Source organism: Nicrophorus vespilloides, unplaced genomic scaffold, assembly GCF_001412225.1.
Source record: "Nicrophorus vespilloides isolate i.1.1-1 unplaced genomic scaffold, Nicve_v1.0, whole genome shotgun sequence".
Classification (NCBI taxonomy): domain Eukaryota; kingdom Metazoa; phylum Arthropoda; class Insecta; order Coleoptera; family Silphidae; genus Nicrophorus; species Nicrophorus vespilloides.
The window spans coordinates 193,572-212,811 of record NW_017099730.1 but is presented as its reverse complement, the minus strand read 5'-3'; the positions used below and the strand labels follow the sequence as shown (position 1 = coordinate 212,811).

Sequence of the window (19,240 nt, the reverse complement as noted above, 5' to 3'; positions counted from 1 at the left end):
ATAAAGATAAACTTAACTTAATGAATATATGTTAGCGGAAGAGACTATAATTCGATATTCTACAGAATACCAAATTAGTTAGCTTTCACGTTTATCGAGTAATTAAAACGCAAAAATGTGAAAAATATCAGAAAAACGATATATATATATATCGATCATTAATTAAGATTACGTTATAACATTTATATTAAAATTTATAATTTTGACAGTAGTCAACACAGTTTCTAGATGTTTTTAGTACTTGTTGGTAACACTTTTTCATACAATTTTAATTGCTGAACGTCTTCATAGCACGAAGACCACTGTTATAGTTGATCTAGGCACAGTCCGGCGCATGTAGCGCCATGGATGCTGTTATTGCGCCGCATCCATGCACGGACCGCGCCTTTGTTGTATTCATAGAATATATTTAATTTAAAGATTAGGTAAAGTATATAAAGGTATTGCACATAATACCTAGTCATTCTGCATAATATTGAATTACACAGTTTATCATCAATATTAAAAGTGAATATTTGTAAGCAACTAACCATGTATTAAAAAATAATTTGAATTTGAGCCTCGAGAAACATTATATGCAATTGCTTTAATTATTCATTGTTTCGCATTAAACATGCACTTTGTGTGGTTGCTAGAATCCAATCGAAAAAAATACACGGCATCGGATTCGTCCTATATTCCCGCCGTTTCGCAATTCCGTGGAACATAATACGAAATCAATTTTCGATCGATCGATTAATAAATACACGGTATAGAAAGTTTATGTACTCCGCAACTCGATTCACATTATATACAGCCGGAGCCATTTATACATACGACTCGTATATAAAGAATACACGGGGCTTGCCACAAAGGCAAACTTACACACGGATCAGTGTAACTTTCACAAGACAAAACTGGAGTATAAACTTTGGATCTCTTTTATTTTGCTCTTGTCCGACCAACCTATTATCATTTTCGCTTTCGGATTTATTATTTATATCTGGGATATATACACTCTGCTAAGCTTCGTTAATTCCATTATAGGCATAGATCAAACACATATATATACACAGACACAATAAAAAGTGTGGCAGTAATTCAACGTGAACGCGCATTCTGGATCGGATTAATTTGTCCACGAAACCATGCACTTATTTCCTTTGTGTATATTCATGCTATATATACAGACTTGTTCTACATTATAAGTATTTTATTTTCAATTTAAGTTTCCATTAAAATGTATATTTTTTAAAGCTTTTTTACTAATCTATCATTAAAAGGAATTATGTGAATGAGAAACAAACCCAAGAACTTCGCAAGGATTATTTTGTTAAACTAAAAAGTAAAGACAGATTTAAATAATAAAAAAAATATGATCAAAATTATTAATAACAGTAAACTTCAAATGAATCTTAACTTCTTAGATTCACAAAATTTTATTTTTATTGTTTCTTGACTTTAGAACAATTTTAATAAACATTTAAAGTTTTGATAAAAATAATTTCTTTAACATTAAAATCTTATGAAACTAATCAATCATTAAGAGAAATTAAGTGAAATAGTGTCTTTTTGGTAGAGAAATAAGTAGTAAACATTATCTAATTTTCAATGTTTTTCTTCCAATTCGATTATAGTAGTACATTCTATAACCCTAACTTGTTACAAGGAGATATATAGTGATCAAAAATTAACTGTTCAAACAAAAACTGATAATTTCTTTAATAAAATATCTGTTTTGTTGCAATTGTTTATTTTAATCTATTTTTTCAAATTTATGCAGTCATTAATATGGAATTTAACATATATAAAAGTAAAAACCATGATAAAGTGTGGTAAGAAAAGTATATTTTGAAATTTTTAAAATTCCCTCGACTTACGAACAAACCTTTGGAACGGAACTAATTCGTAAGTCGAGGGATACCTTTACTCTTAACTGTTTTTATTTGCAGTTTAGCTGTATGTATTTGAGTCTTAATTTTCCATTAGAATTGCAAAAAAAAATTTAAGTTTCTCAATCAAACCTATAAGTTTCCAATTAAAATTCATTTTAAATATTTAAAGTTTATTATATAATGAAAACTATCATCTTGAGAATAGTCAACACAGTTTCTTGAATTTGACTATGTCAATTCTTTTGTAAATTCCAGATTTTACAAATGTATTTTTTGTCAACGTAAAGATGAAAGGAAATCGAATGTGCTTTAGACAGTTTATTTCATCAGTCCTTCAATCTTTTTGTAATGTTTTCAATGGGATTTCTGCATCATTAACTCATAAGGTCCATCTTATCAATAAGGATACTAATATCTAAGATCCACGACGTTTTTTGACCACAAATATTAGTTGAATTAACTCAACCAAACCCGACGTCATAGTTTCGTTGTTTTTCATATTCAAGAAATCTTATACAATGGTTTAATTAGTATATATTTTTTAGATTTAAACGATTAAATGTAACGAAAATCCATAATGTACGTAATCTGTAAATATTAGATTTCTTGCATTAGATTTTGTAATTTAAGTATGAATAAAGCCAAAGATTAATCCAAATACAATTCCTTGATTTAATTTGATACAGACAATTACAATTGATTGGTTTTCAGAAATCAGTTTTTAACTAATATTTAATTAAAATTTTTGACATGTATCATATAAAATATTTTAGTATCGTATTAACGTCTCTGTTTATGTCTTCTCATTTGTTTAAGAAACAAGTTTAAATAATTCTTATTCGCAGCATTTATGCTCTCAGTAATACTTTCTGATGATGTTCGTAATCCACAATTTTGTTTTTGCAAACCGTACAAGTACGAAATGTTCTGTAGCGGCTTTTCAATGATATGGCATGCACGTAAACGACTCCGGGCTGCACGTAAAAACTCGTTGCAAATGATTAAACAAGTCGCGTGCTATTTTACCTTCATTGTAAAAATTTGCGTTTCTTTCCTTCAATAGCAACAACAAAAAAATATATATATAATCATAAAGAAAAACGAAACGCCAGACTCAAATTGAACAAAAAAAACACAAACAAATAAATAAGCTTATTTCTGCTTTGTAATTCTCGAGGTAAATTTACCATTAAATCAAAGAGATTTCTACAATTTATTGGAAGCGGAAGAATTCGCATTCCTTAGCTTTTTCCATATCGAGTTTGTATTTACTATATTCATTTGATACATCATCTTCATGATTACCTACATTCTATTTTCATAAATTAGGTTTATTAATCAAGTAATATTATTTCACTTTTTCTAAGTAGATTTTACAGTTTGCAATTATACTTCTACTGATGTTGTTTGTCATAAAATTGACAAATATCGTAAAATAAAAAAAAACATAAATTATAGTGTTTTTATTATTTCACTTTTCACATTTTATATTTGTAATTCATTTCTACAATTTTATAATGATTACAATACATATTGGCCAATAAACATAATTACTAATATTTAAATTTATATATTTATATAACGTTTACTATATTTACATTTTCATCTACTTATATATTTTTCGGTATTAAATATATATTATACTGATATGATTTTACCAGAATATATAGTCAAACAGTAAAGAAATACGCTTCAAAGAATATAAGAACAATTATTTCATTGTCAACGAATGCATACAGATTTAATTTTTATTACAAATTTGTATAAAATTAAACAATTAAGAAGTTGGTAATCAAATATGAACTATTTGGTTAAATGACTAGTTGTGGTTGTTGTTAAGAAATAACAGAAAATGTTGAAATTATTTACAAGTTCTTGGTAATGTATCGTATTCCTTCAAATACTAATTGATTGATTGATGCTATGAATTTATTTATTTTTTTATTTATTTTAATTGAGATATTCAAATTTTTATTACATTAATTGGCTAAACTTAATATAATTTGTAGAAATGAAGTACTGAAATAATTTCAATTAGCCCAAATTTATTATAAAAATAATACATTGAATTAGATTAGTTATATCATTAAAATGATATTTATGTAATAGATCTTTGTCTTGTTACTCCACACTTTTGAATCCATAACATTTAGCATATATTCACATAATTACATGTGTCACCTTCACTTATTAATGTGTATGTTAATACATCCAAATTTATTTCTCATGGAAAGTATTGCTTATCTTACGTAACATGAAATAGACGATGAACTCAAGTACTAAAACCCAATAAATATTGATTCTTAAATAACATTTCAATATAGACAATATACTGCTTCGTGTCCTTGTTGACTCAATTTCTTGAAATTGGATTTAGGCTTTTTGTAAGGAAGCTCCAGTCCTTTTAGCGCGTGCATTGTACGTGTTTCTTCTCCATTAGAAATTGGTTTCAAAGTGTCAACATAGACATATTTTGCAACAAACTTATTCTATGTTCATCCTATTAATAATTATATAACTTAACAAAAAAATATTAAGAATTATTTAAATCGATGGATACCGAAAATCAAGAATGGAAAATCGCATGTTTTTTTTCTCTTAATGTTTAAATCTTCACGTCAACGTCAAACGTAATTACCTTAATAAATATTTCAATATACAAATACTTCTTTGGTGGAAATTGGCGTAAAATAAAACCAATAAATACGTGTTGAGCAACGTTTAGTAAGTAAATACGTCTTATTGGCTGCTTGAGGATGAACAAGAACTACGTTTTTAACCACTTAGAGAGTTTGAATTATAGTCGACGATTTACATAAATAAGAAATAGTTTCCAATGTCAAAACGGTGGTCGGCCCCGTTGCTTTATTTTTTTTGTGTTATTTCATTCTGTTTCTTAATATAAATGTCCTTCGTTCGAAGAAGAAAGACAACAAGAAGGAATGGAGAAGAAACTTTTAATGAATACCGATTCTAAGAAGATTATAATTTAAAACTGTTTTGATTACAAACATGCTGTATTTTGTACATATTTTTAGAACATTTTTTTTACAATTGATCTTGTTTTCTGAATTACATTAACTAAAGAAATGGAAACTGTCTAAAGTAGGAAATAATTTTCTCAAATTAATACTAGTATATCAAAATAAATCCTTTTTTCTGATAACTTGCCAAAACAAAATAAATCTTCAGTTCAAAATATAGAAAAAAAAAGTTCATCAAATTTAATAGTAATAAATAATTTATGTTTGCTCGAAACTTTAGACGCAAAACCATAATAATATTAAGAATTGTCAAGGTTCAATTTAATTATATAAGTAAATATTTGATTTGGAGTTTTTTTAAGTAATTTTAAGTATCTTACATTAGAAAAAACATAATTACTATTATTATCTAATTGAATTTTTTAAATAGAAAATAATAATGTAGGACATTTCTTACAATATATAAATAGATTCAAATAAAAATAATAATTGTACGTTGTATTATGTATAAGCAGTAGCAACATTTTCTTTGAAATTTTATAATTTTATTAGCATTGACAAGATAATCTGTGCAGTTCAGTTACTCGTTACTTATTTTGTAAGGCGAATGAGCACTTATTTCTATTAATGTAGGAAAAATAATATCTCCATGGGAGATTTTTTTTCATTGTTAAAATTCGCAATTTGTATAAATCTAGTTATTATTCAAAATTAAGCAAACTACAATATAAATTCTTAGAAACTGTTATATTTTATTGTGTTTAATATATTTTTATATCTTATAAACAAAATAATTCTTTATACTAAATCTGAAGTGACAGATTAACATTATTTTGCATCATGTTTAAAAGAGTTTAAGTAATATCACCTAATCAATTTTAATTGCTTTAATGTAGCTATTATTATTATAAGTTGTTCCATAATTTTTGTTATTTCAACAAAAACTAGTTTAAATCAATATTTACATTAGTTCTACATAATACAAGGATTATTTTACATTTTCTTAAAAATATATTAATATTCTTTAATATCTTTTAATTGTTGCATGAATTATTAAAAAAAAAAGTATTATGAAAGCTGATCAGATTGTTTTTAAACGCAAATAACTGTGTACAAAGTTATTGCGTTCTGCCCATTGTTAATTAATGTTTATATTCTATTGGTTAATGAAATCTGTAATTAGAGAAATACGTTTTGTAATGATGAACGTATGTTTTCCAAATGTTACATGCTTAATTAGGAATTAATTTCGTGTGTCCGTTATATTCGAATGCACCATGAATGGAATGAAAATAGATGGGAGAATGAAAAAAGGTGGAGATGCAGAAGAAAGAAAAAAGGTTTGGTTGAAATACCGCATATAGAAGAGGTAATTTCTGATGAGATTAGAGTAGGTTGGGTTGTTGGAGCCACCCCTGTTAACTCATGTAATAGAAAGAGATGGAAAACTATGAAGACGGAAAACGGCAGCAACAAAGAAGTTAACATCGTGATATGTTGGTAGGGTATTGGTTTTTCAACTCGTTTCTTGTAGAAGGTTTTGTGTTTATATATATGTATATAAATATATGTATATATATTGTTTTCGTTTTAAATTCGCAACGGATCCGAAAGAGGGAAGAAGGAGAAGAGGACGACGTCGACGATGGTGATAAAAAGGAAGAGGAAAAGGAGGAGGAAGGCGAAGACTAAGAAGAAGAAGTCGTGGTGGAACCTACAGACCTTGTAGTTTCTTTTCGGTTTCCCAGAACTTCTGGAGTTCGGTGAAGTATTTGTCCAATATGAACACCTTGGAGAGCCCTAACGTAGCCATCTTGCATCAGGTTTTGAACGAGCTCTCGGCCATATTCCAGACATCACACACGAAAGAAACACAACAGCCAACACAAGCCAACCAACACAGACTCAACCTCAAGAGAGATACACTCTAACACAATCTTCTCGATGCACTGCTTAGTCTCGAACAGCTCTCGACTCTACCTGCGACCTGATCGGGACCCTCCCCGCTCACCTGTGCTACACCTGCAATATACCTCACCACACACAAACATACTCACACACCTATACATCTTATAAACACACACGCACACAGACAAACGCACACACAGAAACATACACACTCTCGCAAGAACACAGCCTTCGAATCTTTTTGGGGATTTTATCACACCAAGAGGACCGACGAAGAAAAAAAAATATTGTACCAAATAACTTCCTTCCTTTTCATATCATTCGCTTTGTACATATACACAAACATACAGGTATATTACGTAATGCCGCCCCCTACATCTATTTACATATTATTTATTTGTTTATCTTAACCGTAGTTGCAGTGTGTAACCATCAATCAGTTTAATACCGAATTGCACAACCGAAGTCATTTTCTCAGAACAACCACGAACAATAGGCGAGCAACAGAACACATTCGAACATTTTGCAACACATCAACGCTCGGTCCAATCAATTTCCAACGTGGAAATATTAATGGCACTCCGTTGCATAAGCGGCTATTCGGAGGGAGAGAAAATCCTGATTGATTGATTGATCGATCGATGGATCAATCGAGGCGCGGAATCAACGGACCCGACCGTTTTATTAACTGTCCTCATGAAGAAAATCAACTGTAATATCAACACGAAACGTGGTTGTATCCATTATCAATTCATAGTAATTGTATTTTATTATGTACGAGTTGTATACGCTTTGATCGATTTGCAAATGACCCAATTATGTAATTGGAAACAACTTAGCTCATTATCAATCAAACGCTATACAAAAGTTATAAATTGGACAACTAATGTATTACAGTTTCTCAATATAATAATGAATTACATGGGTGATGTGGTTATGATGAATTAAGCTGAAACATAATTTTAAATCATTAATTAATTTCTTAATATTATATATTCACAATAAAATTTTAAAAAAATAAGATTTGGTTATAGAAAAAACATGTTAAATTAAAAAAAAAATCAATGTTTACTAATTAACAATATTTTTATTAGAAGCAGTAATCAATCTTAATCCTGACAAGCTTATTTCAAAGTTGTTTAAAAAGATTTGAACATCCATATGTAAATTAAAATACAATATTAATTTTGACAAACGTTCAACATTTTCCCAAGAGTTTTAGAACGTTTACGTCTACAGTTATGTACGTTTCTTTTTTGTATAATTGTTACCGTATTTTTTTAATTGTAGTTTTCTTAATTTTTGCAAATGAAAACAACAACTTTTGGGCAATATTCGACTTCATTCATGAACATAGTCTCCTTCAAAAGTGACGCATTCATAGCAGCGCTTTTGTAACATTTCGATACTTTTCTTGTATCTTTGGCTTTAAAATACAGCTTTCACCCTTTGCTATCCATCCACTCAGTTCATTACCGATTTGACTCTTGAGTATAGTGGTGGATCCAGGTTTTATCCATTGTTACATATCGCATGAAAAAAAACCTTTTTATTTCGCTTGAACAGCTCCATACAGCGCTCGGAATCATCAACTCGTTGTTGTTTTTGATTCACTTTGAGCTTGAACGCGGTAGCCATTTCGAACAAAGGTTTCTAATGGTGAATACATAGCCTTCTGATATCTACAGGATGTCAGCTATATCGCGCAACATCAATTTACGACCATTTTGTAGACATTTTTATGTTTTCTGCAACAATTGCCTAATTTGGACGCAAATCAGCAAACCACTTCTCTACCATTTGTGTCCACGGAGAAGAGTACCCATAACACTTATCAAGACATTACTTTGCTTCAACAACATTTTTTCCCATCAAAAAGCAATCATTTATCAACACACGAAATTCAGATTTTTACATTGTTTTGAATATTACAAGAGTAGCTTCACTAAAACCACTATAATTAATGAACTAAACTTCAGATTGTTTTATATAGTATAAATATATTTATGTCAACTGAACAATAATTTAAACATATTGCTATAAATTATAGTTATTTTTATATTTAGAAATAGATAGTCCTGTAAAATTGACCTGTAAACAACATATATTTAACGACATTATTTGTCTCTGTTAATTAAGACTGAAATAAAACACAAATTGGGAAAAAATACTAAACGAAATGGATCCTACAGAATGAAATATGTCTAAGTATTTGAATATTCATAATAAAAATGTAATAAAATCGTTTCATAACTGAAGTAAATTTATTATTAAGATCTCCGACTACTAATTAAACCGTCTACATTTATTACATATTTCAGAAATCGATAATGACATCCAAGGATCCTATTATTTAACATGATTTTATTACTCTATAAAATGACTTCATACATTAACTATATAGTTTTTATTAGTTTTTACGTTAGAAGTAATCAAGTTTCTCAAATTTAATTTAATACTTTATTTCCAAGTAACATAATATTTAGTATTTGTTTACCTAAAATGCATCATATTTCACTACAGTTTCTGAAAATATCAGAATATGAAGATTTTCTGTTTATTTTAATTCAAATAATTTAAACATATATTTTTAAACGTTAGTTAAAATTAATTCATTAGTAAAAGAATGATTTATTGCAGTTATTATAGCCGTAATTAATCTTTCAATAATTGATTAGCAAAAATGATTAACTCCTTCGCTTGTTATTAACAAAACTATAAATATGTTTCCGCTTATTTTCCGAACATTAGCTCAAATAATTATTCAATTGTTCGTATATTTTTTCCTCTTCATAGACAATGCCTTGATGAATTAATAATGTATGAGTTTACTAATTAAAAAAGTAAAAGTTTATTTTTCCACGCACACACAATGTGCGGTTTCTTTCATCTTAATCTATGAAAATAGCCATTTTTATTGTATTACATTATACATATTTGTGTTAATGGCAACCGTATAAAATACAAATTTTCTTGTAATTAACTATTTAATTCCAATAATATGATTATACATGATAAATATGTACAATCCTAATTTTCAGAAAAGTAATATATCGCTTCGTTCAGTCCTAATTCACTATAGTACGGCTTTTCCATTTATTCATTGACGTTTCTTTTTGTGCAGATTATTTATTAATATTCCTCGATTAGTGGGGTTTCCAACTATGCAGGGTATTGCTATACTTGGCATGTTAGTCGAGTGTCCCCAAACAGTGTTAGGTGTGGTCCCCCAAATAATGTTAGTCAAGGGCACCCAAGCAGTATTTGTCAAAGGCCCCAGGCAATTTTAGACGAGGCCACACAAAACAATGTAAGTTGAGGGCCCCCAAACAAAGTTAATTGTGGGTCCCAGGCAATGTTAGTTCAGACGGGCCCAAGCTGTGCTCTCAAATTATACCTATTTTAAATAATTTAATTAATTAATGATTGTAGACTGGATTTGTAATCAATACTGATGTTGTTATGTAACTTATTATGGTTGACAAGTTTTATTTATGGTGCGTAAAATAATATATTCAGGAAAACAGTGTTTCTCTTGTTTACGAAGCTACCACTAATTAATTAGCTTTCACACTTTCAGCAATTGTAGGTATTTGCTGTCAAAGAAACGTCGTTTAACATTGACTTAGGCACATGTGCGACGTGGAAGCACGTTTCTGTGCATGCTTTTCCGGCTTATCGGAAGATTTCAATCTCGGTACATGATTTTTATAGTGTCTGGGGAAGCATAGATCAATGCAAAAAGAGCCAATACATTTGAATAGGTTCTTCCAATTTTGGTGAAACGTACGTCCATATCAGTCAATGTTAATAGTTCATTCTTCATGCGTGTAAAAATAAATATTTATTCAGTTAAAAAATGGTATAAAAGTTTTTCACTTTCATTTTTATATATAAAATAAAATTTTAAATAAAATTACATAAGTACTAATTATATATATATATATAAAAAAAATATGTTTCTCTGATTATATAATGATTTTCTAGACGTTTCGTAAGTGGTTTTTAATGAAATAATTTCATTCTAAGCACTAAATATATAAATTTCAAATAATTTCGTGTTATTTATTTATCGAAATCAAAATAAGTTTAATTTTAATAATTATTATGTACTTCTCTTTTCATAAGTTTTTTGATTGATTACCATGTCAGCTTCATAAATTTACTTTCTATATAAATGTTAATTAAATAATTACGCTAAAAAACACGTTTTTTTTATAATATAAAAATCGCTTAAAATCCATTTTTGTTAAATCGCAATGATTAAAACTGTAAATCGTGTAATAATTGAATGTGCGAAGCCGTTACGTTTTTCACAGATAATCCAAATTTCAAGCCAAGTCTAGTTTTGTTAATTTAAAAACGTTTTGTGATTTTCAACGTAACAAGTGTCGTGTATGAGTATAATTTATTCTAATAAATCAGATGAAAATCACGTGGATTCTACAACATTCTTTCGAAAAGTAAATCTGCTCGGGAATTCAAATACCGTGAAATCATTTGAATTAATTATCCCATATATAATGATTAACTTTCTATGCGCGATCCACGTCAAGGATTTCAGACGAAAATAATTACAGATTTCATAAATCTCTTGACACAACCATTGATTGAAAATTAAACAAAAACGGCTCGAGTAGAAAACCGAAATTAATAATGTAATCAAATTGCATAAGGTTGTGAGAACGAGGTTTGTAGTTAATTAAGTTTACAAATAATTGTAGTAATTCCAGTTTTAGGAAGAAGCTATTAAGTATTTATTGGATGATTGGGGGCCCTCGACTAACAATATTTGGAAGTTTTCAGCTAACAATGTTGGGGGCCATCAACTAACTTTATTTGGGGGCCCTCGACGGGGCTGCAGCTCATAAAAACCATGTCTAAATCTTACCCTGTTAAACAATCGTGAAGAAGTGACCCAAGCATTCTTTATATCACTACTAGCATTAGCTCCCAAAACCTTAATAGATTGATTAGGTTTTATTATCAGAACATAAAAATGCTTTTAAATTTAAATTAAAAAAAATACAATATTATTCTTTTCGTTCAACATCAGACATACATTGATAACAAAATGTTATAAAACTTCTAAAATAATTTTATTGTTAAATACGTAAGGTCGTTAGGATGTTGTGAACATGATATTACGGACTTGTAGTTAATTATCTTTGAAATTAATTAGAACAACACTGATTTTTATGAGGAAGTAATTAAGTGTAGGGAGTGATTAAAAATATAGCAATAAAAGAAACGAGGTTAATTTCATTAAAACTATTGTTCTAGCTCGCATTTGCTTTACCGACCAAACAAAATCTGCGTGATTTATTAATGATAGAGCAGTTAATAAATTGATTACATTAGCCGTTAAGGAGGAAGGCAACAATTTTACCCAATTAAGTTTCGTTTATTTTTTACGATTATAAAAGTTTGCCGAAGCTATAATTTAGAGTAGTCGTAAAAAGAATGTATATATGTATATAAGAATGCATATTTTGTATGCGCATATGGAGATGAAGCCAAGGGGTCAGAGTTTAATTAAATGATAATTAGCAGGAAGCTGGAGGAAGTTCGTAGCTCCTACTTGGATCGTTGTGTACTCTTAAATTTCTACAACCTGCTTCGTTCCTAATTTATTCTACCTTACCTAATTTAACAACATTCTACAATCTTAATTCCTCAGTTTTCTTAATTCCTAGTTCCTTCCACTTTCTTTATACCTATTTCATCCATTCCAAATTCTCCAATCTACTTTAGTACTAATTCTTCAACGTCATTCTTTCCTCAATCTTCTAAATTCCGTAAACTTTGTTATTTTTAATTCCTCAATCAAAAATATTTTTCGTTTCTAATTCCTCCCTAATTTCAAATTTATCATCCTAATTCATTATTTCCTCAATTTTCTATTTCTATTTCCTCAACCTTCAACATTCCTAATTCAACAATATTTTTCATCCCTAAACTTTCTTCATATGTTCCACCTTATTTATTCCTAATTTATCAGCCTTCTTTTACCTAAATCCCTAACTATCTTTATTCGTAACTCCCTCTATCTACTTTATTTCTAATTCCTTAATCTTTTTCTTTTCTAATTCGTCTACCCTCTTTATTCCTAATTACTCAATCTTCTTCATAAATTTTATTACTTCAACCTTCTTAATTCCTTAATATAATTCATTTATAAATAATCCTAATTTCTCCTTCCCGAGATTGTGAAGCAGGAAAATGTCGCAAGAGTCGAGGAAAGGAGGAGTAACAAGAAAATATTGTTTTTCTTGTCTCGCGTGTGTGGTTTCGAAATTGTTGTTATTCTTTCGCTTATGCACGTTATTTAATGTCCGTCGTACGGCTCGGAGAAAGAGATTGTAATCAAATCATTTTATTAATCCGGTTCTCGGGTTATCTCCACTCCGCTTCTCGGAATAATAACATTTTCTACTTTAGCGCTTTACAACTTCATCTTGATGCATAAAACACGAAGAGCCAAAGAGAAACGCCGAAATGGAGGAGGCATATACGTAAGAAGACAACGGAACTGACGAACGAAAACAAAACGGAAAAAGTCAGCAAATTTTATATTTAGATGAGCGAAATTTCGTTTGCAAAATGAACTCTTCAATAAAATTAAAATTACTGTACCGAGAGGAATTTAATCTGCAATGTAGGTTGGGTTTTATTTTCTACATGTATTTGTGTATCTATATACAGTGTATACTAACTATATAAAGTTGTGTGTGGTCTATTCTCGATTTAACGCGACCATTGTGAAGCTTTTGCAGGCGTGGCAGATGGAAATAATGTTGGATGGAAAAAAAATGTGGGCTTAAGCTAAGAAAAATTGGTACAATAAAAGAGTGAGTTTTCATTGTTTCGGGTTCATTGGTGCACTTTATCCATGATGGACATGATTTATGCAGATAGTGTTAGAGAGGCGAGTATTTGTTAATTGATTCGCTTTCAGGTATTGAGTCTAAAAACTGGATTGACTAGTTCGAGCAGGCTAAATGCTATTACATTTATTGCTAGTCGCGTCTGACATGGTAATTATCGGAATGACCGGTGTCTTCAAATCCAATAGCATTTCCTTCTTTCTACGCTCCTTTACTTTTCTACGCATTCTAAAACTTTACATTAATTTTGCATGTTCTACATTATCATAATCGCATTTTAAATAATATTAATAAGTTGAACACGTATACATTTCAAAATTCCTAATTTCTCGATCTTTGTCAATCTTAATTCCTCGATCTTCTTCAATCCCAATTCCTAAACTTACTAATTATTTTTTATTCTAAATCTATCGGCCAAATTAATTCCTAGTTCCTCAATTATCTTCATTTCCAATTTCTTCCACCGGTACTAAATCCTTTACTATCTTTATTCTTAACTCCTTAATCTTCTTCTTTCATTATTCGTCTACCCTCTTTATTCTAAACCTTTATATTCATTATGCATATTCATAATCGTTTTTTAAATAATAATAAGTTGTATACATTTTAAAATTTACGCAATTTCAATTCATAAATTTCAAAACTAATTTGCAATTTTTTAGTCAATTTTTAGAATATCTAAAATACTTAACTTATTTGTTAAACCTCTTAACTGTTTGCATTAATTTTGTATACTCTGAAAATATTGTAGTTTATGTCTGATTTTATATTGTAAGAATTAATATCTAATTAAAATAAAAAAAATTGTGTCTTCTAGTATAATTTCTGATCATATTTTGAGAATTTCTTCTTTCCATTTATGTTTTCGGACAATTGCGGATTTCGTTAGATGAAAGCTTCTTTATCAGATTTAACGTTAAACGAAGTAAGACTTTAATTATTTTTTTCAAAACTTTTATATTTTTGATTCTTTATATTCTTAATTTAATATATAAACAATTATTTTTCTCATATATAAAACGCACGTAATTAGTTAAGTTTCAACTATATGAATTATTATATCATACAAATTCATAAAATTATGAAAGAAGCATTTATTTAACTCATTGGTCAACCAAAAACCATCTGCTTCTGTTTACCTTAAAAATACGCTTTAACCTATTATTATAACTACTATTATTTCTTTTTGTTACAGTTATAGACGCGTAGGCGGCAAATGCGATGTAGAAATATACGGAGGTTCGAAGGTGTTTACAATTGTATTGTAGGCAGTCTTAGGCCATTGTGGCAACCCACAAAGACTCATGATAAGTTTATTTAAGCGTGTTAATTGAATTACACGGTCATTTATTTCGCCCATTCCGGGTCATTCAAGAACATACGAAAATGCATATGAAACATTAACACGCGTGGAAATTATCGCACAGAAAATGGGAACGAATCCATTTGATCTATTAAGTTTATTTTTTAAGTGACACTAAGAAGTTTCACATTATTTCTTACATTTATTTGTATTTGACAAACTTGCTAATTCACTTTACATACAAATGAACCGTATTTTGAACAATTTTATCATTTTTTTTTGTTATAGATAACGTATTTTATTTTTACTAATTATTATGGTTGTAAAATACTTAGTACTTTCTTTAATAATCGGAGATATTCTTTCTTCTAGAAAGAAAGTAAAAACTAGTTGTTTATAAATCCATTTACAATTTCAGTATTATATAATAAATTGTAGAAAAACAATTACAAGTGAAAAGTCTCCTTTTGCAAGCAATGTTATGTTAATAAGTATCATAAGTAGATTTTAGAGGATGAATGGTTAACATGAAAAACAGTTCGGAAAACGAACAAAACTCGTCCGAAAGATTTGTATGTTCTTACAACAAATACAAGTTTGAACATCGACCGATTGACGTTCCTTATAGTTGCTTAAATCGGTTAACGAACAATTCGAGTAGCAAACGGATTATGTTCATTGCATAAGGGGCGGATTTAGGCATGGTTTTTATAGGCTGTAGCTCTGGGCCCCGTTCAATCAAACAGACCCCTTGCGGTAGCAAAATAAACATAACTAACCTAAACTTGGGTTAATTGGGTAAAATCCTAAATAGTGTTAGTCGAGGTCCCCAAACAATGTTAGTTGAGGTCCCCAAGACAATGTTAGTCGAGGTCCCCCAAATGAGGGCCAAACAATGTTAGTCCAAGACCCCAAAGTTTACAGCCACTGTACACAAATTTATCTAGATTAATAAGATGTATTAATAATTAAAGTATCAGTTTATAAACCATTATAAAAATATTTAAGATTGAGATGTATATTTCTTAATCTTAGTGTTAGGTATTAAAATTAGTTTATATATATTACACATTTATTTTAAAATGACTCTCTTTAAAATATTGATAAAATTATTTATATACTTTTATTATAGGTGTACATTTATTACTTTTTTTTAATTACGTGATATTTTTGTTCCAAGAAGTCACTTAACAAAATCATTCTTGAACATTCACGTTTAATTCTATTACTTTTAACTATCGTTTCCTGCTCATTCTTTTTCTTTTGAGATATTCAATGCGTATCTGATGGAATGCTAATTAGCATTAATGTCTTCTGGCTAAAGAAAGTATTCTTTGAGAAAATGAACTTACAGTAAACAAAAATAGTTCATTATAATACATTCATTAGTAAAACAAATAAAAAAATATGATTATATCATTTATTTAAAATATTAGATTAAAAAAAATGACATAAAAATGATATTTTAAGAATGGGTGATCTCTATATGTAAATTGACTGAAAGTCTTTATAAAAAAAATAACTAATTATTAGTATTTTATTGCAAACTCATCATATTGCCCCCTTTTGCTAATATTCGGTCCAAATTATTCAGTTTTCATAATAAAAATTATTTATTTATTTTTATTTGGCCAAAATATATAGTTTTAATACATTGATAAATAATATCATTAATATAATTCAATTAATATTTTAAGTTAAAGTTAAGTTAAAGTCTTTATTAATTTCGTTTCTTCGTCTCTTGAATAGAAACTGAATGACGAAGGAATCTTTTGAATTGTTGAAGAATAATAACGAGTGTATTTTTTCGGGTTTTTCGTCGGTTCGTTCCTTTCTTATTAATCTGAATGTGTGATGAGTGTAATTTGGTTTGGTAATTTCTGTTTGTAACTGTAAAGGAATGAAATGTGGAGAATAAAAAGGAGAAGTTAATAATTACGATCAAATGCATTTTTGATGATTAAACTGGACCGAAAACGAGTGGTGTATTAATCAATCAAGAGGCCGTAGCTTGGGGGGCAATACGTAGTGTAGTAACCCCAAGAGGAATTAAGAAGGAGTCGACGAAGATGTGGAGGCAACAACAACGAACAAAAAAATATAAGAAAGAAGGAGGAATAAAGGAAAGAACAAGTCGGAGAAGGAAGGAAGGAGGAGAAGATGATGAGTAAGAAGAGATCGAGAGCAAGACGTGGATGATAATGATAATAATACTAATGTGGAAATTTCATCTGGTATTAGTTTTGAGACTCGGAGGCACCGTGAATACCAAACTAATAACCGTCTGGGCGAGATGAGCAAAAGGCATTACCATAATTACGGATTTGACGGAAGACGGTGAAAGAGTGGAGAAGAGGAGTTCGCGTGTGCGAAATCTCATTCCGTTTTCGAAGCAAAACCGAAGACGAGGAATGGTAAGACGAAATAAACAAACAGCAACTGCAACAACAACTAACAAATAAACAAATATCAGCGAAGGAAAAAATGAACGACGCTCAGTAAAATCTTTTTTGAGGGCAGGAAAGGAAGGAATGCCTCGCGTTTAACACTCCGGAGATATTCAAAACATTCTCCAGTTATTCGTTTAAGATTATCCACCTGTATGGGCAGGTCTACTACATGCGCACACACTCTTGTTTATAAAAGAAACATAAGCGCTGAAGACTTTACTTCTCTCCTTTGGAGAGAGAACCTGTTTGCAGCCCTCACAACTCACCTTGGATCCAAATCGACTATTAAGACACACATGCACACAAAAAACGCGCGCACACACAGAACATTACTACGACAACAAACAAAAACGACGCGCTTTGTCACAAAAGAAAACCTCTATTTCCAATTGATTACTTTTTAATTGCGCCAACACTTGCAATCGATGATCGTTTTACTCCTTGCAGCAAATATTCAAGTACTGTAAGAAAATCTTGAAACTCCTTTAAGACAGAAATGAAAAAAAACTTTTTTAAACTTCCTCCAGGGAAACACAAGTTTATCTACAATATGGAATGATTGAAACATAATCTTACTGACAGCCAATCTTTTTTCTTATAACCATTCTTATAAATTCTATATATATATTTATGAAACTTCAAAGATCATGTAGAATATAAATTATTACATAAAAAACTAAAAACATTTCTCTTCCTATATTTATTTCATTTTAGTTGTTTTATTTTATCATTATTACCAATATTTTTTAACTGCAGAATAGATATAAATCACATACTTTATTATACAATTTAAAATTACAAGTTTTATTTTTCAATCAATACTTGTATGTATCTGCTATACACTTTTTTCTTTGTTTATTATAACAATGTGATACATTTTTTTTAGAAATATATTTAGAAATAATAAAAACTCTAGAATTTTCAATCAAAATTAAACTATAAAACTTTAGTTTCTTGTAGACAGATCTATTAATTTTGAAAAAATGAGATTGTAAAATCATTGATTTATATTTTCTGATTATATTAATCATTTATAAGTAGTTTTATTTAAAAATTTAGTAAATCCGTTTGTAATTGACAATGAGTGGAATTTACTACCTGGAGGCAGATTTCTGTTACAGTTTTAAGCAGAAATACAAATTATAAAATCACATTATCTTCACATCTAATTAAAACGAAATTGTAAATCCAGTGATTTGAAGCGGTTCAGTGAGTTGCAAGGTTGTTATCCGATAAGTTAATTGCTTGTACATATATATCTGAATCAAGGCTTTCCTTATATTTCCTATATATATATACTTTTGATTCTCTCTTCGATTCAACTAAATGCTTTTAGAGTAATTTATTATTGACATTTGGATTAGTTTTAGAATTGGTTTAATCCACTTAAAGTTATACATCTTTTTCTAAATTGTACTTTTATCTGTATAATTATATAATCCACTTAAAGTTCTATATAATATTTCAAATTACTATTCAACCTATCTAAGTATATATCTTTGAAAGTTAATTTTCGAACTTCTTGTTTTTTTGATCAACTAACTATAGCAGAAGTGTGTAACTCTTCTTTTAGTCAAATTCGACATTTCTTTAACTATTATTCAAGTAAGTTCTATAATATGTTCTTACTAGAATGATAAGTAATTATATAAGAATTTTTTAGTCACTTCATGTACTTAGATGAATATAATATAAAATGATTTTAAGACAAAAATTATACATATTTTTACTAAAAAATGTGTTTATGGAATGAAACTGTTTTGGTACAATAAAATTTAACTGAAAACTAATATATAAATGAAGTTAAATGTAATATTGGTAATTAGTGTATAAT

The 19,240-nt window shown here is 29.0% G+C and overlaps 1 protein-coding gene across 2 annotated transcripts in view; it reads right to left on the bottom strand.

Moving 5' to 3' along the window:
- Positions 1 to 19,240, bottom strand: part of LOC108565409 (unconventional myosin-IXa) — a 90,837-nt gene that overhangs the window by 23,711 nt on the left and 47,886 nt on the right. The window contains exon 1 of one of the 2 annotated variants that reach the window (XM_017924844.1): positions 6,581 to 6,833. The exons of the other annotated variant lie outside the window; for it this stretch is intronic. Within the exon in view, the coding sequence (XP_017780333.1) occupies positions 6,581 to 6,671 (91 nt within the window). The 5' untranslated portion in view covers positions 6,672 to 6,833. Of the gene's footprint in view, positions 1 to 6,580; positions 6,834 to 19,240 lie in introns of those variants that run through there. 2 annotated transcript variants of the gene reach the window in all.